Source organism: Diospyros lotus, chromosome 7 (genome assembly GCF_014633365.1).
Source record: "Diospyros lotus cultivar Yz01 chromosome 7, ASM1463336v1, whole genome shotgun sequence".
Classification (NCBI taxonomy): Eukaryota; Viridiplantae; Streptophyta; class Magnoliopsida; order Ericales; family Ebenaceae; genus Diospyros; species Diospyros lotus.
The window spans coordinates 3,004,494-3,029,726 of NC_068344.1; the positions used below are offsets into that span (position 1 = coordinate 3,004,494).

General features: G+C 33.2%; 3 protein-coding genes across 7 annotated transcripts in view; 2 read left to right on the forward strand and 1 right to left on the reverse strand.

Moving 5' to 3' along the window:
- Positions 1-1,070: 1,070 nt before the first annotated feature.
- LOC127806151 (putative U-box domain-containing protein 42) lies at positions 1,071-4,484 on the forward strand. Its single transcript, XM_052343238.1, has 3 exons — positions 1,071-2,270; positions 2,430-2,739; positions 2,820-4,484. The coding sequence occupies exons 1-3, from the start codon at positions 1,071-1,073 to the stop codon at positions 4,400-4,402; spliced, it is 3,093 nt and encodes a 1,030-aa protein (XP_052199198.1). The 3' UTR covers positions 4,403-4,484.
- A 5,031-nt stretch (positions 4,485-9,515) lies between these two features.
- On the forward strand, positions 9,516-15,611 carry LOC127806767 (WPP domain-interacting tail-anchored protein 2). Of its 4 annotated transcripts, none has more exons than XM_052344268.1 (5): positions 9,516-9,886; positions 11,062-11,620; positions 11,720-12,855; positions 13,035-13,223; positions 15,102-15,611. In XM_052344268.1, exons 2-5 carry the CDS (start codon positions 11,080-11,082, stop codon positions 15,315-15,317), a joined length of 2,082 nt encoding a protein of 693 aa, XP_052200228.1. In that variant the 5' UTR covers positions 9,516-9,886; positions 11,062-11,079; the 3' UTR covers positions 15,318-15,611. The 4 variants fall into 4 exon arrangements, with proteins under 4 accessions (XP_052200228.1, XP_052200227.1, XP_052200229.1 ...); XM_052344267.1 differs by having other exon boundaries at positions 9,516-9,762; XM_052344269.1 differs by lacking the exon at positions 9,516-9,886 and adding an exon at positions 9,914-10,318 and having other exon boundaries at positions 13,035-13,227; positions 15,102-15,284.
- An 8,495-nt stretch (positions 15,612-24,106) lies between these two features.
- Positions 24,107-25,233, reverse strand: part of LOC127805985 (protein PHYLLO, chloroplastic) — a 69,594-nt gene continuing 68,467 nt past the window's right edge. For both annotated transcript variants that reach the window (XM_052342897.1, XM_052342896.1), the window contains one exon: positions 24,107-24,855. In XM_052342897.1, coding sequence (XP_052198857.1) covers positions 24,546-24,855 — 310 coding nt within the window. In that variant the 3' untranslated portion in view covers positions 24,107-24,545. The remainder of the gene's footprint in view (positions 24,856-25,233) is intronic.

The window sequence follows — 25,233 nt, forward strand, 5'->3', positions numbered from 1 at the left end:
CAATTAAGAATTTTATTCTAATAACTTAAATAATTAACGAATCAACTGAAGTCTTTATCTTTAATTAAAATCACATCGATCTTACTTCAAATACTCTAAAAAAAAAAATCTTAAGAGTAGTATAGATGATCCGTCACATGTGTTTGAAGATTTGGAATACCACGAGGACGTGAATTTAATTCTACCTTCGTGCAAGAACATACAATTATTTGTGTCTATCATAAAAGCTATACCTCGAGGTTCGACTCGTGGTAAACTTATTTGTACAGCTAGCCGGTAAACTTATTTGTACACCTAGGCTAGGTGAAGGTTGACTATGGGTCTTGAAAAGAGTAAATTGTCTGAGCCAAAAACTATATGTGATTAGACACCTCTCAAAATTTCTCACATTATAAAAAGAAAAAAAAATAATCAAAGTATCCCCTTTTATTGTCATAGGTGAAACTAGAAATACACATAAAATTTGTGTATATTTATTTTAACACGTAATAAAGTTTTATAAGAATATAATATAAATACCAGTGGAGGACTCAAAATGGACATTTGAATTAAATACAGGGGTAGGAAGAAACCATGAGCCAACAAGAAAGCAGATTTTCTTTTTCCAAATGCCCAAATGGCTTTGACTAAGCCCACCCATTAAGCACAAGCTGCTTAGTCAATCTTCATCAACAATTCAACCTGAAACCTAGCTACTATCATTAAACAAACTTCAATGACCAAATCTGAGATTACCTCTCCAATGTCCTACTTTCTACAGACTTGAGCACCCTTTCCAGCAAACGTGGCAGGGCCCTTGCTCAGAAAGCTCCATTTCATCTTCTTTCTGCTTCTGTTTCCCTGCTTATCACAGCTTGATCACTCTTGAACTGTGTCTTCCAAAGTCATATGCTTCATCATCATCATCTTCTTCTTCGTCTTCTTCTTCTTCTTCATGTTCTGGTTTTCTGTTTCTTGATTCTTCAACCTTGCTCAGCTGCTCCTATGGCATCTACAAAGCAAATAGAACTGTCCTGCAAGATTGAACCGTGATTTTGTTCGTTAAATAAGGAACAGTATTCTATTCAGAGATGACAAACAAGCTCTCTCCTTCCCTTCAGGTAGAGGAAGACAAGCGTGTGATGAGAAGCCTCGCTGCATCCTTATTGGTGTCGATTTCAGAGATCACGGCGTTAGTGGCAAGCATAGAAGTAGAGCAGCATACCTTTGTTGAATTTGGTAGCTGCCTTTACCGGGCTTCTGTGGTTGTCATGGAACTGCAGGCATCAGACAACGCCTCAACAAATTCAAGGGAGATTTTGCAGTCTCTGTCCAAAACCATTGGTTTTGCCAAAGAAGTTGTCGAGGAATGCAAGAAGGGAGCTCATTCAAGTCTTAATCACGAAGTGAGGAGCACGATAGAACAGCTCGAAAGGGTTGTAAACTGCATAGGGAAAGAACTTAGTTTAATACCATCAATAACATTTGGTGATCAACGATTTGCAGAAATTGCGGTTCGTGCTCTTTCAAAGGAGATGAAAAACCTTCACTTTGAATTTGCCCGGAATCAGCTACCAGAGGAGAAAGAACTTGAACGCCTTGTATCAAAGAAAGAAGTAGTCGAAACAGAAACAGAAACAGAAACAGATCTCTACTCCAACGATCAATTTTCCAGGGAAATTAATCAGTCATCAGATGCAGCAAACCGAAATCTTCTTGAACTATTTGGAAGCACAAATTTCAGTGGCCAAATGAACAGTGAGAGCTTGACCTCTGGATCCTTGACTACTTTTCCGCAGCTAGCCCAGTACATGGAGCCTCTGTATGATACTTTCTGCTGTTCATTGACGAAGAAGATTATGGATGATCCAGTCACCATAGAAACTGGAATAACCTATGAGAGGAAGGCCATTGTCGAGTGGTATGAGAAGTTCAAAAATCCAGAAGACATCATCTGTCCAAAAACTGGGCAGAAGCTGCAGAGCAGAGTTCTGAACACTAATATGGCTCTGAAGGCAACGATACAGCAGTGGAAAGAAAGGAATGAAGTAACAAGAATGAAGGTTGCCCGGGCAGCACTATCACTTGCCAGTACAGAGAGTATGGTCCTTGAAGCACTTAAAGATTTACACAGCATCTGCAATGGCAAGCAGAATAATAAAGTACAGGTTTGTAGCTTGGGGTTGGTACCACTGCTTGTTAAGTTCCTGGAGTATAAAGAAAGAAAGGTGAGAAATGCTACCCTGGAATTGTTGCTTCTACTGACCGAGGATGATAATAACGAGGGCAAGGTTAGTTCAATCTTCTTGACTTGCAGAAAAAAAAAATTGACACAACACTAGTTCAACCATCTGTTCATTTATTTTGCAGAATCTTTATGCAATAAAACCCAGAAATTAACATAAACTTATACACTGGCTTTTGAATTTGCCCACCTTACTCGTGTGCAGAAAATAGTGGCATTGGCAGTTAACTTGTCGATCCTAATCAAGATGCTATCGAGTAACCACCAACCCATAAGGCACAAATTGCTGCAACTATTGCTTCGGCTGTCAAGTTCTCAATCTGAATGTCAGAAATTTGGATCAGTTGCTGGAGGAATACTAATGCTTGTATCAATCAAATATAAATGGTCCTCTGATGCCTTTGCTTGTGAGTTAGCAGACGATATCTTAAAGAAACTGGAAAAATGTCCAGAAAACGTTAAGCTCATGGCCAAAAATGGACTCTTGGAACCTCTTCTAAATCAGCTCATTGAAGGTGAGCTCGACTCTTTACACTATTGCAATCAATCACTTGATTGATGGGCTCAGAATGTAACACATTTTCATCAATTATAGGTAATCAAGAGATGAAGATGGAGATGGCAAGCTACCTTGGGGAGATTGTTCTTGGACATGAAGGCAAAATCCAAGCGGCCGAGAGGGCCTCTCCTGCCCTCATCAACATGGTGCAGAGTGGAAACTCTCTGACTAGAAAAGCGGCGTTTAAAGCTCTGAAGCAGATCTCTTCTCATCATCCAAGCAGCAAGGTGCTGGTCGAAGCTGGAACGGCACGAATCATGTTCGACGAAATGTTTGAAAGAACAATCTACAACGAGCCAATGAACTCGAAAACTGAAGCTGCTGCAATCCTTGCAAACATACTCGAATCAGGCCTGGACCTGGAATCTTCCGGGCAGACGATGGATTTAGATTACATGGTTTACAACATCGTCCACTTGCTCAAGAATTCAACCCCGGATGAGCTCAACATCAATCTCATCAGAATCCTCTTGTGTTTGACAAGATCCCCAAAAATGGCATCCACCATGGTCCCTGTAATCAAAGAGACTGAAGCTAGCTACAATCTCGTTGAGCTGATCAATAACCCTAACGAAGAAGTCGCTGTTTCAGCGATTAAGCTGCTCGTCGCGCTCTCGCCATACATGGGGCACACGTTGGCCGACAGGCTCTGCAAAATCAGAGGCCTACCCGAAACCCTAATCCAAACTGAAACAACGCGGATTACGGAGAAACACGCGCTTTCAGCGAATCTGCTTGCGAAGCTCCCCCATCAAAACCTTGCGCTCAACCTGAATCTGCTCAACAAGAACACGGTTCCATTGATTCTACAAGCCATCGGCCGGATCCAGAGATCCGGCCTTAGAACAAGCCGCTACGTAATCGCTTACTTAGAGGGCTTAGTCGGCATTCTCGTTCGATTCACAACGACGCTATACGATCGCCAGGTTCTGTCTCTCGCGAAAGACTACAATTTTACCGCCATATTCACCGATCTGCTCGCGATGACTTCGAGCGACGAAGTCCAGCGACTCGCCGCCGTCGGCTTGGCGAATCTCTCCACCCTATCCATCAACCTATCAAAACCGCCGCAATCAAAGAAACCGAAGTACAAGAAACTGATCACCTTACTGAAATGCTCGTCACTTAATTCGTCAAAGTACAGCAACAGGCAGCCGGTTTGTCGAGTTCACAGAGGGGACTGTTCTTCGGAAGAAACCTTCTGTCTGCTCGAAGCGAAGGCGGTGGAGCGGCTTCTGGACTGCTTGGAGCACGAAAATGGCGACGTGGTCGAGGCTGCACTGTCCGCCATAATCACATTGCTGGACGAGAAGGTTGATGTGGAGAGCAGCGTGAGCGTATTGAGGGAAGCGAACGGCATTGGGCGAGTGGTGAATGTGGTGAAGGAGCACGAAGAAGAGAGGCTATGGCAGAAATCCCTGTGGGTGATTGAGAGGGTCTTGATGAACAGTGGTGATCAGAGCTCGGCTTCGGAGATTTTGGGAGATAGGGTTCTGCCGGCGGTGCTGATCACCGCTTTCCGGCACCGGGATGGGAGAATCCGTCAGCAGGCAGAGAACATATTGAGGTACTTGAACAAGGTGCCTAATGACACATCAATTACCAACTTCACATTGTAAATTATAACCCTAAATCACCACATACCCTGTAAAAATCCCATATGTATAGTTGATATTAATTTGGGTTTTGAGTTTGGATTTAGGGTTTCGACTTTTGAGTCTTGTATTTTGAATCTCGTCTATAAAAATTTAAGAGATGTGTTTGACAGTATAAAAATTTCTTAAAAAAAATCACATTCAAATAATTAAATTCTATTTTTATTATTTGACACACTATATTTTTTATAAAATTAAATTTCATAATACAACTATTAAAACACATTTTAACCTATTTTTTATGAAAAATTTTAAAAATTGTGATTTTTATTTTCCATACAAGTTGAAAAACGTTTTCTTTTCCAACTAAATGTTATAAACAAGACCTAAGATTATAATTAATTAAAATATTATGATTTAAAGTAAAATATAATAATCATTATTGAAATTTACTTTGATTATTGAATATATAAGTAATATTATTTTCTTCTATCCTGATTATTCTCTTGGGATGTCCACCCTTGTGTGATTTTTGTTACTCGTGTTCTCGATTTCGGCAGAAGAGCTAAATCGTGAATGTGAAATTTTACTTCACTTTGCAGAACGAAAATAAAACTCACGATTCATCGATATGAACTTGATATATCGTTTGCTCAACTGTTTAACCTATGCATTGGGGACTCGATTATTCTCTTTCTCAACACTAGAGTGGTGGCTTGTATTATGTATCTTCAAATGATAAATTAAAAGATTTAGATAAATGTTAATATTATTTATTAACATTACCTTTAATAAATTATTTATTAAAAAAATAATTTAGTTCTCCAAAGCAAATTAGGATTTAATAATTTATAATTAGAGTTTAGGATTTAATAAATATTTAATGTTTCTTGGATCAATTAAAAAAGGACACGTGGCAACCACCTCAATGAATTTGTGGACGCAATGAGCGACCAATCAATGTGAAAAAAAATAAAAACAAAAAAATATTATACCTACAAATAAATTTAATAAATAATCTTTATAAATTGAAAAAATTTATAATAATTTTATACAAAATTAACATTAATTAATAATTAAATATGTTCAGTAATCATAATTAGATATATTTACTATTATGAACCCTTTTTAATTTTGAATATGTTGTCATTCGAACACAACAATGAATTTATCGAGTAAAAATATCGTTGTCAAGTCAATTGAATTTTGTGAGAAACAAAATGATCAGAGCGCGCACGAAAGTCTTTGTTCAACCACTTCAATACTTAAGTCAAACACTAAAAACTTAAAAGACTGTAGTACCTATTTTGAAATGAGAACTTATCTATTATAAAGGAGTATAGAGCTTTCTCAAATCCCCTATAATTATAATTCTTCTAGATAATATTTATCATAATATTTTGAAATCCACTAAAATTAAGATTTTTATGAATAATATTTATATTAACGTTATAAGATCCATTAAAAGTAGGATATTTATGGATAATATTTATCCTTTTCATATAACTCTCGAAGGAATTTTCGAATATTGGAGTTATTTTGTTTGTGTGTTGTTCAGGACTCTCCTGATTAAGGGAATGTTGTTATCAGAATATAATAATTAAAATTCATATCATAAGAAAAGCTTTGGGAGTCGATAGAACTTGATAGAGAAACAAGGCTTATATAGGAGAAAATTATTTGGGAGAACTAAAGTAGGCCTTAGAAAAAACCTATAAGGCCAAAAATAGGTCAAAATGCACACGAGGACTTTTTTGTATGGGTCCTCAAATGCTTACATCATAATAGACAATAGCGAAACCCAAATGCATGAGAAATTATGCACGAATGTGCAATAAAGCCCAATAAAAAATCGTATAGGAAAAAGTTATTTCTTTAAAGGAACTTGTGTTGTTGATAAAGAGAAAGAAATAAGACCCTTGAATATGAGAAGTCAAAAGCTATTTATAACTATTGGTTGGTAACTGGAATACGCGACACATGTGTGAGGCTACAAAGAACCCCTATGAGATGACATATTTTTCTTGATATGATGTCTTCTCCCACCCAATAAGACAAACTACAATAAAAAAAATTACACATTTTTACATTAAAGTTTATTTTAAGATTTTAACTTTTTTTTTTAATCTTTCAATGAACTTTTCTCTACCATTTATCAAAATAAAACTATTATAAAATTTTGAGTGTGACGTTGAAGAGTTAGTTGTAGAGTCATTTGTGGGTATAGATTTTTGTTGGGAAAAAGCAATTGTTGGTTAGTGAATTAACGTTGGGAATTGAACTATAATGGCATTTTAATGAAGAGCCAAGCCAAGCCAAGTCTTAGAGATTCTGTTCCCTCTTGTTGGGATTGTATCCCATTTCAATTATATTGACATGAGGCTGCTGGTAGCTAACGTGCGCCCCATAAAGATGTTCCCCCCCATCTGGGCCCCCCTCCCGCTCTCCCCCGCCCTTTACCTAATCATTTCAAATCATTGTCCCTGTCTTTCTTTTCCTACTGATTTCAATAAATACTAATGTTAGGTAACACTAATATTAGGTTGGATTGATTTGCTTAAAGTCAAAAATTAGAATTTATATTAAAAATTAAATTGAATTAATTGAATAAAATTTTAAATTAAATAAATTAAGAAAATAAATTGATAAAAAAATATATAAGTAATGTTGTTTTTGGCATTTTAATCGGTTTAGTTATTACGATTATTTTTAATGCAAAGATTGAACGAAATCAAAATAATTGAAATTATTAAATTTAAAAATTAAATTGAAATAACTTGCAATTTGAATAAAACCAAATTGGCCAAAATCGAGTTAACTGAAATGTTGTTCACTCTTAAGTAATGTTAATAATTTTTTTAATAATAATAAATGTATTTTATTTTTAAATAATGTGTAGAATCTATAGATATGTAATATATTTAGGTAATGTATGTTAAAATAAGTAAGATAAGATTGTATCGAGATAATGTTGACATGTTTTTCGTATCAAAATATAGAATGATGAAGATATGATTATAAAATATTTTAATATTTTTATCAAACTATTTGTTAAATTTTTTACAATGTACTAGACGACACAAACATAAAGACTAAGATATCTTAAAAAACTTATATAAAAAGTCATGTGACTTCTTTTTTAAAAGTTGTTAGATAAATTTAACAAATACATTGAAAAGAGAAAAATGTTGGAATGCATTCCATATCTTACATTTTTCAATCTATATTTTGGTTAACAAATACTACCTTATCTGTAAGGACCAATATATGTTTATCTTGAGGGAATGGGGAAGATAAGTATATTTGAAAAAACTCAAATAATAAGTCACGTGACTTATTTTTTAATAATCAACCGTGATTCGTAAGCTCGTAATGAGGATATAAGCTCAAAATGCAAGGAAGAGGAATGGAATAGAACGGACACAAGAAAATTTTTACGTGATTCAGTCATAACGAAATTAAGATTTTTATGAATAATATTTATATTAACATTATAGGATCCATTATATTATATTATTTATATGTTCTATATAGTCTAATATATACATAAATAATATAAAAATAACATGACATTTTAATTATATTGACAAGACGATGCTGATAGCTAACGTGTGCCCCATAAAGATATTCCCCCCCTCCCAATCTGGAGTCAAGATCTGTTGTCCCCTTTCCTGTCCAGCCAATGAGAAGCAGCCACATCACCCATTTTTAATAAAATATATGTTGATTATATATACGTTATTATTTGATTTTATAATTTTTTTGTTTGATTTTATATTTTTTTTGTAAAAATTACTATTTAAAAATAGGTGATGTGGCTGCTTCTCATTGGCTGGACAGGAAAGAAGACAGCAGATATTGGCTCCCCAATCTGGGCCCCCCTCCCGCTCTCCCTCGCTTTACCTAATCATTTCAAATCATTGTCCATGTCTTTCTTTTCCTACTGATTTCAATAAATACTAATGTTAAGTAACACTAATGTTAGGTTGGATTGATTTGCTTAAATTCAATAAATTAGAATTTATGTTAAAAGTTAAATTGAATCGATTGAATAAAATTTTAAATTAAATAAAAAAATAAAAAAATATTATTATTTTTAACATTTCAATCGATTTAGTTATTTTGATATTTTTTTAATCTAAAAATTGAACGAAATCAAAATAACTGAAATTATCAAACTTAAAAATCAAATTGAAATGACTTGCAATTTGAACAAAATCAAACTGACCAAAATCAGGTTAACTAAAATGTTGTTCACCCTTAAGTACTGTTAATAATTTTTTTAAAAATAATAAATATATTTTATTTTTAATTAATGTGTAGAATTAGAATCTGCAGATATATACTATATTTAGGTAACGTATGTTAAAATAAATAAAATAAGATTGTATCAAGATAAGGTTGACATGTTTTTTCGGACCAAAATATAGAATGATGAATATAAGATTAGAAAATATTTTAATATTTTTACCAAACTATTTGTTAAATTTTTTATAATGTACTGGAGGACACAAACGTAAAGATCAAGATATCTTAAAAAACTCATATAAAAAGTCATGTAACTTATTTTCTAAAGGTTGTTAGATAAGTTTAACAAATACATTGAAAAGAACAAAAATCTGAAATGCATTTCATATCTTACATTTTTTAATCTATATCTTGATTAACAAATACTACTTTATCTGTAAGGATCAATATATGTTTATCTTGAGGGAGCGAGAAAGATAAGTATATATAAAAAAACTTAAATAAGAAGTCACGTGACTTATTTTTCAATAATCACGATATAAGTTTAACAAATGCATTAAAAAAACAAAAATTTGAAATACTTTTTGTATTTTATCTTTTTCAATCTATATTTTAATTAATAAATATTATTTTAATAAAATAAATATGGGTCCGGGTCAACCCGGGCATCTGACTTGATCCAAATACCAACAGTTTAGTTATTATCAAACTAAGGAGAAATCAACAAGTTGTCAAATTTTGACTGGCTCGTTGGATTGAAGAGTATGATAAAATATTTTTATTTTATTAATAATTATAACCAAAAAATAAAACAAAAATTGTAAAATAAGTAACCATGAATCAATTGCAAAGATGAAAAGTGTACCAATTTGTAATCATTTTTCCATCGCTTTCTATCGTAGAATGAGTGGAGAGGAGCCAAAATACTCCGCCAAACTCAGATAAACTGACCAAAGAGATCACGGAAGTTGACCGACCAACTGGCTGTGTCTGCCCGGCGCAGCCTAGGCTACTTGTCTTCCCCCCGCCTAGCACGGCGGCCCCTCAACTGGGTTGACCGCAATGGAGAAACCCACCAACTGAAGAAACCCAGGTGCCTGATTCCAAGCAGACCTACCTTGAAACGTTTTCTCAAGGTACTATGCTTTTTCTTTCACATTCTAAAACATTTTCCCGGAAAATTAATTCGTATGCCGGCAGTTGTTTCCTCAGTCACGTCACTGTATCTGGACCTGAAATCCCTCTTGGCCGTCGGTTCTTGTATGGAATTTAGGACTTTTTTTTTTTTGGGTTGTAGAAATTTGGTTTGGTTTAGTTGTGTCGTTCTGTTCTTCTTTGCAAGGTCGTGGTAAAAGAGTTAATTTTTGGTATTAATGTTAATCTGGGAACAAGTAGGTCAATAGTTGAGATCCAAGCTGAGTCATTGGGCTCAGGCTTGATTCAATATAATGATGATGGTTAATCTCAATTCTACTAGTTTATTGCAAATTGATGGAAGTTCAGATTATCTACATGCATCTCTGTGCTTCCAGATCTGCACTGACCTTTATACAGGCAACCTTCCCTTTCATTTTTTTGTAAAGAGGTTGTTTTCATAACTCGAACCCATGACTTCCGGTCATAAAAGAGCAATCTTACTGTTGCTACCAAGGATCGTTCTTTCACATGGCATTACGAATTCATTTTATTAAGGTACAGACATAAATTATGTATGCTAATACCAGTGAATTAGAATTTCCAAATTTGCATCAAGAATACAGGAGAAAACTTGCTGTGTTTGGATTGTTGAGGGGAGTTTACATTCTACAGTTTCATTGAAATCCTTTCGGTTATTCAGCAGGATGTGCACTAGGTCTCTGAAAGAAAAGAAATGAAATGCAAAATCAGAAGAGTTGCTCAGAAGATCGCTTATATTCTTATTATCCCTAAGTGATTTTCCATATTTTACCTAATGGATCAAAGGTCTTCGACTTTTTCATATATGGAGTTGTTTATTGCATTACTGCTTTCATCCATCCAATTGACTTTGTCAAGTTCGAGTCTGTCAGCATTACAAGTTTATAGACATACATGGTGGTTAAGGTTAAGGAGATGGTTTATTGTGAACCTGTGCTAGTGATTTGTTGACCAAGTTATATCACCTTGTTTAGAATATGCTTTGAAGGAGTGAATGGTAAGAGTAATACTGGTAATTCCTTGCATCATTTGGATGGTTTGTGGAAGTATTTAGCATAATCATCTGGTTTATGGAAGAATATGCATGTACAATTACAAGTAGAGCGTGATTTGATCACTAACTGGATATGAACTTGGGAGTGCGTTTTCTTTTGCAGAGGGCATGCTCTCTTCTTGATCTTGCTCCTAGAGTCGGTGCTATTTTTTGAAAGTTTTGAAGATATTGTTCCCTGTTAACTAACTAGTTTTCCCATAATCAGGTTTCCTGTGGAAGACTGATGAGCATGGATGGATATGTGACTCGGAATGTTGATTTTCGTCTTCCAGAATTGGGTGAAATTCACTCCAACGAAGGTGCTGCTTTTGATTCTAATGATGTTGGAGAAATAGGAAGTGCCATGGAAGTTCTAACTCGAGTGGACTTGGACTTGGCATATTCTTCTGAGAAATTGGCAAATTTAGAAAAAGTTTTGATGCATGTGTTGGCTTGTGAAAATGACCTTGAAGCAATGGCCTTGGATAATGACAACAATTCAATAAACCTAATGGAGAAAGCATTGGTATTTGATTTCTTATCTGGTTTCTTAGATTCTGAGGTAAATGAGCTGGAGAGTTTCGTGCTTGCTCTCCATCCAGTGATTGTCGATGCTCATCATAAGCTATTTGCATTTAGTCATTTGAAAGAAATTTTCATCGTAATGGAAGGCAAATTGCGGGATTCTGAAGAACTGTTGAATCAGTCACAAGAGCAAGTCTCGGAGATCAGTAAGCAGTCATCCAAGTTGCAGAATGCCCTGTTAGCTTTGAAACAGAATGACTGTAAGTAATATGTTATGTTTCAATGAAGGACCAATTTACTATTACTTGCAATGAAATTATGTAGTGACTGGTAACTTCCTGATGCCTGCATCTTATCAGGGAAATGTGATGGGGGAGCAGTTCTATCAGAAAATGGTGAAGTTGAAAATACGGATGAGAAATTGAAAATGCGGATAGTTGAACAAAAAAGACATATTTTAAGAATGCTGGAGAAATCTCTTGGAAGAGAGCTAAATCTTGAGAAGAAATTGTCAGAATTTAAACAAAATGAAGAAGATTTGAAGTTGAAGCTACGCTTAACAGAAAAAGTAGCTGTCTGTATGGAAGAAGCAGCAGAAGTTGTCTGGGGAAGGTTTCTAGAGGCAGAAAATGCTGCGGAGGTGCTGATGGGCATATCAAAGGAAATGGTCGATCGACTTCAAATTTTTCAGTTCAATGTAAATGGTTCAACGCAACGAGAAAAGGAAGTGAATTTGAAACTCCTATATTGCATGGAACAGCTGGAAAATAGAGAAGCTTCTTTGATGAAGCTTGAGAGCAACATGGCGGAGCTCATTAAGGATAACTCTGAAGTATGTGCTTTAAGGAAAGAAGTAAAATTCCTGGAAGAACAGTTGAAAGAATCTGAGTCCCAGCTGAAGAATGCAAATGTCTCCAATGAAGCAAAAGAAGAGCATCTTAGAGAGATGAACAATATAATCGAGTCTCTGAAAGAAAATATTTCTACTGCAGAAAGTAGGGCAGAAAGTGCCGAGTCCAAGATTGCTCATTTAGAAGAGACAAATATGGAACTTAATGAAGAGCAGAATTTTCTTAAAAACGCTCATGATAGTAACGCCAAAAAAGTGAGTTTACTTGAGAAACAGCTGAGGGAATTTGAAGTTCAATTACAGCATGCAAGAGCATCCTCTGAAGCAAGTCAAGAGCAGCAGAACATGTTATATTCTGCAATTTGGGATATGGAAACTTTAATTGAGGAACTAAAGTCGAAGGTTTCAAAAGCTGAAATTAAGACTGAGAATACGGAGGAGCGATGCGCCATGTTATCTGAAACCAACTTAGATCTGAACAAAGAGGTAATTTTCCTGAGAACTAAAGTAGAATGCTTGGAGGCATCTTTGGAGCAAGCCAATGATGATAAAGTAGGAAGCGCAAAAGACATCAATGTCAAGACGAAGCTATTTATGGACATGGTCATGCAACTAGCCATGGAAAGGGAGCATATCCAGAAGCGGGTGTGTACCTATCTATCACTAATTTCTACTCCATGTCTGACTTTACCTCCCCCTTTACTATCTTCCTTTTCGCAATGAAATTAAATGGCTGATTTTTGTTACTTTCCTTCTCTTATTTTAATTAAATCGCGTTTATTCTTATACAATTCCAATGACTTGTCTGTTTGAACTTTGTGCAGCTATCTTCTTTAGCAGAAGCAAATAAAGTTTTGGTGGCAAAGTTACAGAACTCCGAAAGAAGGACATCTGTGGTTACCCATGAACAAGGAAGGAGCAATGGTGAAATGTCTCTTTCTGGAAAAAGCAGTGCAGTTCCAGGAGAAGCCTCAGAGGATGCTGCAATAGAATCATTTTCTAGAAATTTTCAGGCAGGTATCTTATGACCTATGTCTCCTTTTTCTTGACGATAAGTGGTTTAGGAAGACCCAAGTAAGTACATTGGTAGCATGTCAAGCTTGGTTTACTGGTTGCAGCATTTACTGTCTGGTATATATAACCACTGTATCGGGCTCAACAATTTTACAGATACATTAGGATTGCTTTTTAAATTTATGCCCCATTACTTTTATTTGTGTATCAGGTATTGTGCAATCTTACTAACATGCATAAATAACCCTTTCACATTACTCGGTGTTTAGCTTCTCATGCTCTTGAATTTCTCTGCAAGGACCTAACTACTAGTTTCATGTTGCCTCAGCCTTCGACAAAAACCACAGGATCATAAATTAACTACTAGGTCTGAGAGAGACTCGGATGAACCATAGTTGTGCACCTAGCCCCAGCCAAGGATGCACCCAGCCTGTTTCATTGCAATGACTTTATATACTGCTTCCTAGTTGTATGTACAATATAATATTGATGTTTATTGGTTGTTTTCTTCTTGTAAATTACTTCTAGGTTTGACAGGTTTTTGTAAATGTAGAAGCCAGCTTATGACATTATATCTTAACATGGGGTCTAGAAAACCTTTTGCAGCATGTTTAATTGACATGGACCAAACCAACCAGTTTTAACTGGTTGAATCTGAATGCCTCTGAATTGGATTAAACTTGATTAATCAATCTATTTTTTAAGGAAACTTTTAAGCTAAATGGATAACACTGAGATGGGCACTTTTTAGACGACATGTAAAATCACATTTTCCCCAAATTTAGAAGTTTTTCAATTGTGTACTCGTTTCAGCCAATTAAAACAAATATGCAAAAAAAAATTAAGAATATAAAGAATAAGAGCAAAGATCTGAAAGCAATTTGGATTTCATGCTAGGGTTTTCTTCTCTTAAACAAATGTCTTCGTTTTTGTTCTCGCATCTCTTTCCCTCATGACTCAACTGTAACAATTTGACAATATTTTGAAAGGCAAGATGGAAGAAGGTTTGCAAACTTACTGTTGCTGAAGCAGAGGGAAAAACTAGTAGATCTTCCAATCATTATACCATTTAAATTTGGTTGAATTTTTGTTCTAACACATACGCTCTAAATAAATGTTTGTTGTTACGGGTTTTCAATCATTCCTTGTAATTCTATTGGTTAAAGCAGAATGACCTCTCCTTTGTTTCTCCAACACTGTTTTTCTCATATGACAATTTTCTAAGAATTTTGACTTTTCATGGGTTTTTCCATATCAATGACATCCGTTCTTTATGCTTGTTATTAATTGTATGAACATAAGCATGTTTTTTGTGCTTTTTTACAAGCTATTTTATTTAAACTTTAGCTAAACTTAAGTCTAGAGGGAGAGCCTTGATAGGAACGGTAAGTTACTCTTTTTCGATTTGACGGTTATAGATTCAAGTTGTGAAAACCATCCCTTTGCCAAAAAGCAAGAGGGAGGCAGTGTGCAGAATGACTTTTCCCTAACCCTCACAAAATGGAGAGCCCCATGCACTGGAGACGCCCTATAACTGGTTGGACTAGTGTCTTATCCAGTTCAGCTATAGGTTCTATCAAAACTGTGCTTTGTCGACACTGCCAATCACTACATAATTTCCTCTATTGAGTTGGTATATTCAAATTTACAAGGCAGTGTGAATCTCAGAGAAACTAATAATTTCCTATTTTGTCAAATACGTAGTATGACCTGCTAGCTATATCTCATTTCAAAGGCACTAAATGGCATAACTAACATATTGTGTGTTTTCTTAACCACAAAAGATCAGAGAACCTTCATATTGGCATTACAATCAAATTCTGATTTTGACGAGTTACATTCCCTAATATTTCTTCCAAATCCCATTTCCAAATCAGGCGGCAGAATTGTCACAAGATGCACGGGCACCTGAGGCTGAAGTAGGGCCTTCTGTTTCTACAAACGATGATGCAGTTCTAAAGGTCGAGCCCGAGACAGCAGGAGAGGCAGGGGAACCCAGTGGTCATAACCAAATGTTTGTTCTTGTGGCAATCCTTGTTCTATTGGGTTCAATGCTGGCATCATTCATGCTAAACAAGAAATCTCTTGTTTAAGATGTAGATATCTAGCAGATCTATCATTGCTTCAATCTTTGATCTCAGTTAAGTAGATGTGTCCTGGAATATGTTGTTTGAATAGAGCTTCAGATTGATTGGTTTTGCTCCCAAAAGAGTTTATTTTCTTCCCCACATTTGTTTTGTATTCTTCCATGATTGTATTTCTTCTTGTATAGTGGTAAATTTAGAATTGGTTCCATTTGTATATACAGTCAAGACATTTGATTTTCACAGATGAAAGTTCTGCATCAATGTTCATTTGTAATAAAAGTCGGGTTGGTTTTGCTGTTAGTTTTTATGTGCTCGTTTTTATTTATTTTTGTGTTTGCCTTCGTTTTGATGAAGAATCAAAACTAAACATTCTACTTGATGGCATTGTCGTTCTTCAATTTTTTTTTAAAAGAACAAAGAATGACGTTTTGATGTTAAAATTTTGTGTGATTATTAGGGTAAAGAAATATTTCGATTTTAAAAAGTGTGAATCCTTTATAAAAAATGACTGGTTGATTGTCGACAAATCAATGAAATGAGTATTACCAGTTGGTTGTAAGGGGGTGAGTTGTTGAAATTGGTGACTAGTTGGATGTTATTTCAGTATTTTTATTTATTTATTTTTTAAACAAGATATTATATTCACTTTTCTTAAGATATGAAAAAAGATATTATGTTCACTGTCTAAAAATAATAATTTTTTACTTAAAAAGGTGAAAATGAAAAAAAATAAAATATTTTTTAGTACTTAAAAAAATGACTTAATAAAAAAATTTAGTTAGTTTTTGTTTTGAAACAAAAATTAAAATTTTACTATTTTGATGAGAAATAATATGTATACACATAAAATATTGTTAGATTTTTTTGTGTTTTTATTATTTTTTTACATAAATTTTGCCAATAGAGTAGTAATCGAGCTAAGTTTTGCTTAGCTCATTAGGATTTTGGCGAGCTCAAGTCAATTCATTTAACATGATAAATGAGCTTCTAGTGAGCTGAGTTCAAGCTTGTCAATTTTTTTTTTAATTTAAAGTCATTAAAATTTATTTTTACGTAACAAAAAATATAACAAATATAAGTATAAATTCTCAAAATAAATACAATAATATTGTTTAAACAAATATAAATATTCTTATCACAAACACATGAATAAATAATAAAATATTAAAATAATAATAAAAATATTTATTTCACGAGTTTTATTTGCAATTCGAATCAAGCTAAGATTTGTCTTGCTCAAGCTTGACTCATTTATAATACGAACCGAACACGGGCGACCTTTTACCAAGTCAAATGCTGAGTTGTTCACAAACGGCTTTACTCATTTATAATCCTATTTGCTAACAATATGAAAAACTAGTAAAACAAGACCAGGGCCGACCTTGAGGGTAGGCAACCAAGGTAGTTTCCTTGGACCCCCCTACCAAGGCCGGTCCTTGCCTAGGCGGCCTGGGCCCAGGTGGCCTTGTTAGCATGGGCTCATTTCATATTTTAATAAATTAGCTTGGACCCATTTTATGTTTAATTAATTTTAAATTAAAAAAATAAATTAATGAAAAGAATGCAATAAATTGAGATTTGATGTAGGTGGCAGGTTGCAGGCGCCGCAATCATGTGCTTGCAGGAAGAAATTTGAAAATCACATATTTTTTCTCCTCGGGCTGCCAGTGTCATTTATATATATATAAATGAAATTTTTAGCCCAAAAAATAAGTCTTCATTTCATTTTGCTGTTGCTCCAGCCTCTAGTGTGTGTGTGCGACTGCATCCAGCATCCATCTCATCTCCTTCTTTCTTCTTGTTGTCTGATAATTCTTGTTAAATGTTAAGCACAATAGCACACAACCATTGAGTCACATAGCAAATAGTAATACACAACAATACACAACCATTGAGCCACATAGCAAATAGCAATACATAGCATTAGCACACAACACACTAGCAGTTTAGCACCAGTGGTTCGGCGATGAGTTTGAAAATAAGAAGGATTATATATATATATATATTTACAACAATTTTTGTTCTGTCTCTACTCTAATATCTACATATAACATATCTTTTATTCTGTCTCTTGTGTTCTTCTAATATTTTGTTTTGCAGGCAGATTTTAATTCAAAATTTTAATTATCAGATTTATCTAGGTTCTATTGTTTCTCAATTACATTTGAATTTAATTTTGTATTAATTTTTGTATTTAAATTAATTTATTATGTCTACTAAAAAATATTTATCTGGAAATGAAAAAAGAAAAAAATAAAAAAAAACTCGAGTTTATTCTATCTCAAGCAGAAGCTTTAGACAAGTTTGTCACTAGAAATATTAGTAATACAATAGAAAATGAAGAGTGCGATAATTTGGTAGTAGATAAAGAGGAACAACATGAATTAAGGGATACTAAAAATATAAATGAGCAAGAACATACAAATGTTGATACATAATGCTTAGGTCGCTTTTTGGACGTAACTGATCCAAATAATTGAAAAAATATTGATCAAAATTTTATAGACTTGTTGGTAGAAAAAAGGTTCTGTAAGAGGTAATGCAGTTGATTTTCCGAAAGATTAAGAAAATAAGTTTTTCTCTTCTACATATTACACTCGTCATTTATCAAATGGTGAAAAGAGATAGAAAATTGTTAATCTACTCCGTTTCATTAGATAAAGTATTTTGCTTTTGTTGCAAGTTATTTAAACAAGAACAAAACTATATTCAATTAGCTAATTAATGAAAGGACAAGTGATTGGAAAAATCTTGGTTCTAAACTGAAAAGCCATGAAACAAGTAATGGGCACATGGATAACATGAGAAAATGGATTGAATTGGAAATACGATTACAAAAGAATTTAATAATTGATAAAGTTGTGCAAGATCAAATCAACAAAGATATAAAACACTGGAGATAAGTTTTTGCGAGAATAATTTCAATTGTTAGCTTTCTTAGTAAGAATAATTTAACATTTTGTGGAAGTAGTAAAAAATTATATGAAGAAGATAATGGAAATTTTTTAGGTTTGATTGAAATGATCGCTGAGTTTGATCCAATTATGAAAGAATACGTTCGATGTATTCAAGAAAAGGAAATTCACTATCATTATTTGAGTCATACAATTCAAAATGAATTTATACTCATGTTGGCCGGTGAGATCAAAAGTACAATCATTAAAATAGTTAAAGAATCAAAATATTTTTCAGTGATACTTTACTGTACACTAGATATAAGTCATGAAGAAAAGATGTCTCTAATCATACGATGTGTAAATGTCTTAGTAAGTCCAGTTAAAGTAGAAGAGTTTTTTTTAAGATTTTTTAAGGTAGACGATATTTCGGGGCAAGGATTGTTTGATGAATTGATAAATGCTCTACAAACACTTGAACTTGATATTGGTGACTTAAGAGGTCAAGGTTATGATAATGGTTCTAATATGAAAGAAAAGCATAAAGGTGTGCAGAAAAGAGTATTAAAAGTAAATCCAAGGGCTTTTTACACTCCGTGTGGTTGTCATAGTATTAATTTTGCACTATGTGTTATGGCAAATTCCTGCATAAAGGCTAAATTTTTTTTTGGAATTGTGCAATGCTTATATATATTGTTTTCATCATTTACAAAGCAACAGAAAGTTTTGAAAGATAATGTGGAAGGCTTGACACTTAAGCCACTATCACAAACACATTGGAAAAATCAAATTGAAAGTATTAAAGCAATCAAATTTCAAACTCCACAAATAAAAATTGCTTTAACTCACTTGATGGAAATATGTGATGATCCTAAGGCATTTCGAGATGCTAAAAGTCTATTATATGACATTATGGATTTTGAGTTCTTATTTAGCATGATTATTTAGTATAATATATTGTCTGCTATTAATAGAGTAAGCAAAATGTTGCAAAGTAACGATATGGTCATTGATGTTGCTATAAGTCACTTGAAAGCACTAATTTCTTTTTTTGAAACCTATAGAGAAACTGGATTTGAATTTGACATGATTATTGCTAAAGAAATTGATGCTCAAATGAAAATTGAACCTACTTTTCGAGAAAAGTGTATTATTCATATAAAGAAGCAATTTAATGAAAATGTTAATGATGAGATAACATATTCAGCTAAAGAATATTTTAGAGTTGATTATTTCTTATATGTAGTTGATCAAGCTCTTTCTTCACTTAAGTGTAGGTTTGAACAACTTCAAGAATATGAAAATATTTTTGGATTTCTATTTGATTTGAAAAAATTATATTCTACAGATGATGATTGTTTGAAGATATCGTGTGATAAGTTAGAAGAATTTTTGAGGTATAAGTTGGATTCAGATATTGATGAATAAGAATTATTTTCTGAGTTAAAAGTTGTGAGATGTTTACTAGAAGAGACCAAGAAGTCAATTGAAGTATTAGACTACATTAAGACGATAGATTATTGTTTTCCGAATGTGTGAATTGCGTATAGAATACTTTTGATCATACCAGTTACAGTTGTCTCTGCAGAGCGAAGTTTCTCAAAGTTAAAGTTGATAAAATTTTACCTTCGGTCCACAATGTCACAAGAAATGTTGAATGGATTGGCGATGGTGTCTATTGAAAGATATATGTTAGAACAAATTGATTGTAATAGTTTAATTGTTGATTTTTCATTTAAAAATGCTAGAAGAGTAAATTTAAAGTGAATTATTGTAAATTTTAAACTATTATTGTAGAAATTTTGAATGTTTTTATATAGTAAAATAAATTTATTTGTATTCGTTACATGTAATTTTATTTTTAAATATAGGAACTCCATATAAAATTTCGCTTAGGGCCCCTAACATCTCAGAACCGGCTCTGAACAAAACTAATATTGATATGCATTTGAGTGCATATTTTATTTTAACTGTTGAAAATTTTCAAAATTGCAAGCCAAATATAGAAAAAATAAATTCTTACCTAGCATTAATTTTTATATATAAATTGTTTTTTTAGTATAATATATTTTATATTAAAATAAATAAGCTAAAAAGAAATCCATGGCTAAGATTGTTCTTAAAATCTTATTTAAAAAAAAAAATGCCCTAAAAACGATGTCGAAGTCCCCTGGCCGAACTCATTGTGATTTGAGCTATTTGTATAAATTAACTATACACTCCCTAAACTTTGAGCATTTAATCTAAATATTCCTAAACTTTATATTTTGTCAAATGAATTCCTAAATTGTTCTTAATTAGCCGTGACATCTCCTTTATTAGTAACACTATTGTTAAATAAGTTAATCATACATCTCCTTAACTTTGGACATTGGACTTGGACATCTCTTTAACTTTTTTTTTGGTCAAATTGATTACTAAACTTTTCAAAAATAGTTAGGTCACCCCTTTATAAAATAATATTGATTAAATTAATTTAAGTTAGTCAAAATATCTATTTAATTTAGTTTAATTAGCTTTATTTCCTTATAAATATGGTGCTTTGGCCATTTTAAGAAGTTTCATAGATTGATTTAGTAAAAGATAAAGTTTAAGAGAGTGTTTGAACTTGAACTTCTCAAACTGCTTTTGGTTATTCGGTCGTTACTATCTCTTATGGGGCTATTTTGCCAAATTCCTTAAGAGTGAGTAGTCTAACACCCCTAAGTATTCTCTACCTACCCATCTCTGAGGCCCATGGGTTAGCTCAAGATCCTAGTTTGGGCTTGGGACATCGACTTTAAACTTAGCCTACTCGGCTCAATCTAATTTGTGGCCCAACAGATAAATAAATGTTTGAATTTAACAAAAATGTCAAAATTAAAAAAATATAAACCTAAAGCAATTCTTAATAAAGATCTTTATAGCACTAAAATACCATTTTTCAAAGTTTTTAAGTGGTGACACATGTTTTAAAATATTTAAATTTGAACAAAAGACACGATCCAAATAAATTTATCCATCATAATCTGTTTAGATCTCTTCTTATCTAGATTGGCTTAGAGGTTGAAATCTGATCGTTCACGTGTCATGGCAATGACATTTTTCCACCTTCCAATATGCCTATATAAAGATACAAATTTTAGGAAATGAATCACGTCATCTATTATGTACCATTATTTTGTTATATTTATAGTATCAAATCTGATTTGATTATCGAAAATTATATTAAGAGATAGAGGTCCATCATTCCAAGTCAAACAAGTTCTGGACAAACTTAGAGTCGAGGGTAACTACTGAATACACTCAATTTTAAATATGATCAATGATGATAAGCTCCAATCGTCATCAAAATTTATGCATATATATATATATATGATGTTTGTTTTCAATGGAAATGATGAAAATAGAATCACAAAATTTTATTACTTTGGAGATTAATTTAAATTTTGGTTTCTTGAAAAGTTAGTGATCAATTTTACTTTTAATTTAAGGAGAGAAGTTTGCTATCATTTGGGTTTCTCAATCTTTATAGCATTCATTATATTTTTGAATATCGCAAATAAAATATTACCTTAAAAATATAAAATATCTAAATCGTGTAAAAATATATAAAATTCAATGTTTTACAATAAAGCATATATTTGGAAAGATCGTCCTTACGTGGTCCCCTAATGCTTATATGCATGAATCTTGATTTTTTTTTTTTTTATATTAAACACCGAGATCACGTAATTCTATAATAGAATAGATACGGAAGGAATTCATAGAATTAGAATTCTATATTACTGAAAAGATAAGAATGGAGAATTCCTTAAACACAAACTTCCCCTCTCCTTTAAATAGCAGAGAGAGTGAGAGCATAAAAAAGTAGAGCTAGAGCTTATTTTCAGTGCTAGGATCCCGCCATTGAAGCCATGAGGAGTGTATCATTTCTTGCAGGCGCCTTCCTCGTTCTCTTCCTCGCGAGCTACGGTCTCTCTCTCTCTCTCTCTCTCTCTCTCTCTCTCTCTCTCTCTCTCTCTTACATTGTACAATAACAAATATTGATATTTTTGTTCGTCGAATGAAATTTCAATTTTACCTTTTGCTTGCTTTTTGTTCTTCAAAAACAAGCAAGACTGACTTTGGTCGGGAAAAATAATCATTTTTCTTGTAATTCTATAAAAATGTCGATATATGAAGGCGACAGATTAATTGGTATGATGAGATGTGGGTTTTTGAATTGGGGTGGCAGGTGAGCAGCTGTGGAGGTTGCCGGCGGCGGAGGCGGCGGAAAGAGCGATATTCCGGTGCCCGCGGATGGTCAACTGCAGCAGCGTGTGTCAAGGAATGCCCAATTGCTGCATCGAGGGCAAGTGCATATGCCAGGCCTGCCCACCGCCCACTTGGTGGAGGCTTTGAGGCGTCGCCACCAGAGAAGACGGCGCCGTCGCCCGTCGCCGCCGGCATCTTTATATATGTATAATAACATTAGCGGCGAAAGAACTTCGGTCGGTGTGGCCTGATGAAATTGACACAGAAGTTGAATAAATAAAATGCATTTAAATTCGCAAATTAATGGGTGCATTTGCAATAACTTAATGTTATATATATAGGGTAAATTTATATTTTTTCTCTTATATTTTTACATTTTTTTTATGTGGCTACTCAAATTTTTATATGTTTTGATTGTGTATCTAAACTTGATGTTCGAATCAATTTAATTTTTATATTTTAATATTTTTTTATGAGATAATTCAATTTTTTTATTGTTTTGATTATATTTTTAAATTTATATTTTCGGGTCAATTAATTTTCTCTTACTAAATTAAAATAATTTTATACATTGATACATATTTAAAAAATTACAAGGACTAGCACGATGATAAACTATTCGTCTATATAGTTATAGTTTAAATCTTTTTGTACATTAATTTTTATATATAAGTGCAAGAGATTCGTATGTTATTATATATGCTCGATAAATTATATAATATTTTTAAAAGAATTTTAATTGTGGTTTCGTATATATAAAAAATAAGATAAAACCCATCAAAAGAATATAATTTTTATTTTTCAGTTTTTGTTTTTTATTTTTATTTTTTAGTTTTTTTATTCTTTATGTAATTATTTTTTATTCTTATGTCCCGATTGAACCGAGGCAAGCCGAACTTCACTGAGCTTAGGATTAGCTCAATAAGCTAATTTTCTAGGCTTGAGTTCGGTTTGTGTGATTAGGAAAGAAGGAAGAAAATAAAAATTTTAAATTTTAGATTCTTGGCAATCTTCAAGCTTGAACCATTTACAAGAGTCTAGGATTTAAGATTTTCAAGAATTTTAAGTGTAAAGATTGCCGGACAAGGTGAATGGCAAAGAGGGAAGAAAATGAAAATGAAATGAAGAATGAAAGAACATTATATTTATTTTTGTATATTGTTTTTCATTTTTCTCTAAAATTTTCTATGTTAATTTTTTTTATAAATAAAAAATAAATAATTAAACATCATTTCTTCTTTTCCGCTTTTAAAATAATAAATTTTAGATAAAATATAATAACAATTAATTTCTTTTAATGAATTTGAATTTTTAAGTTGAATTGATTACACTAAAATAATCGAATATATATATATATCTAGTATTCAACTCTAAATAAATGAATCGAAATGGTGGGATCAATTTTGCCTTTGAACAGGATTGCAATCGCCTGTATTTATCCTAAAAGTTCGGTCTCGAACTTCAACTTGCAATGCATCTGTCCATACACTTAGGACGAATCAAACTAGATCATGAATTTTAAAAAGGATGAAACAGTCTACACTAATGATTGTTTATGATTTAAAATCTCTTTAAGTTTTTCACGTTACAGAAAAAAAGAAATGAATTGAAACCAGATCATTTCCAAGTTAAACCCAATGCATTTACCAGCCTGCCCTAAAAGAACATATTTCAGCAAGAATTTCAGTTTCATTGAAACAAGGTTAGGATTTCACTTTCAGTGAAACTACAACATTGGCATTTCAGAAGAACTGAAGTTGCACTGCTTACAGTATATAATAATCATACAAAGAAAATTTACACCTTCAAATGATCTGTGTGTTGGAGTTGAATCTAACCTAGAATGGCTAAATAAAACCTATTGTTCCATGAAGTCTCTCTTAAGTGGCAAAACAACACATTCATCAATAGCTTACATCCAGGTTTCTGGCTTCAATGTTGACAGGACAAAACAAAACTTTGTTGACAAACTCGGCCAAGGTCTTCTGACCAATTAATGAAAATGAAACCGGCACAGTTGAATGTCCTGCGTGTCGTCAAGCATCAGTCATCTGTAATGCTCAAGAGTCTTTTTGAATCAATCAGAATGAAACTCTCGACTTGTTCACAAACTGTCTTCGATCAGAATCTTGGACGGGTCTGGAAATTCTCTTCGATCAGAATCAGGCGCTTTCAACTTGTTCACAAACCGTCTTACTGCGTGAATAACAGGAAGGGGGTTCTCCAGATGAACAGCATGCCCACAATTTGGAATCTCGACTACTTCACAAATCACTTGTGTATCATTGACACTCCTTGAACCATGATTAATTTCTTGGAGCATTTTTTGAGCGATCCTCCTGTATTTGGCATCTTTCTCACCAACGACGAGCATAAGAGGTACTTTGCAGTGTCTCAAGTCTTCCCACAACGGGCTATCATGTAAACAGAAGCAACAGTTAACCAAAATGATTTTAATTGATGGAAACAATTTGCATAGAATGTCTCGAGATCATGTTTTGTGTATCATAAAATATTACAGCATGGCAAGGATGTCAAGTCTCATTTCAGACAAGAAAAAAGCATTAGAAGAACAAAGCTTATCTGGACTCTCGATCATTATTTGAACCCCCAAGGATCAGTAGAAGTTCAACAATGATAACTTCAGTATTAACAAAGCAACCGAATATCAATATATTCCATGTATCAACAAATTACTTTAGATAGAATCATTATTCAAGAATTATCACCATCATATATCCAACTTTTTGCATCAACAGGCACATTGTGAATAGCAAAACTCAACATTCTAT

What these genes read in the sequence shown, in the direction of transcription:
- LOC127806767 (XM_052344266.1), top strand. Translation starts at nt 10,292, where the DNA reads ATGGCATTACGAATTCATTTTATTAAG. An exon ending in AGCTTTGAAACAGAATGACT is followed by an intron (nt 11,621 to 11,719) that starts GTAAGTAATATG and finishes GCATCTTATCAG; the next exon opens with GGAAATGTGATGGGGGAGCA. An exon ending in CATTTTCTAGAAATTTTCAG is followed by an intron (nt 13,224 to 15,101) that starts GCAGGTATCTTA and finishes TTTCCAAATCAG; the next exon opens with GCGGCAGAATTGTCACAAGA.
- LOC127806151 (XM_052343238.1), top strand. Translation starts at nt 1,071, where the DNA reads ATGACAAACAAGCTCTCTCCTTCCCTTCAGGTAGAGGAAGACAAGCGT. An exon ending in ATGATAATAACGAGGGCAAG is followed by an intron (nt 2,271 to 2,429) that starts GTTAGTTCAATC and finishes ACTCGTGTGCAG; the next exon opens with AAAATAGTGGCATTGGCAGT. An exon ending in TCTAAATCAGCTCATTGAAG is followed by an intron (nt 2,740 to 2,819) that starts GTGAGCTCGACT and finishes CATCAATTATAG; the next exon opens with GTAATCAAGAGATGAAGATG.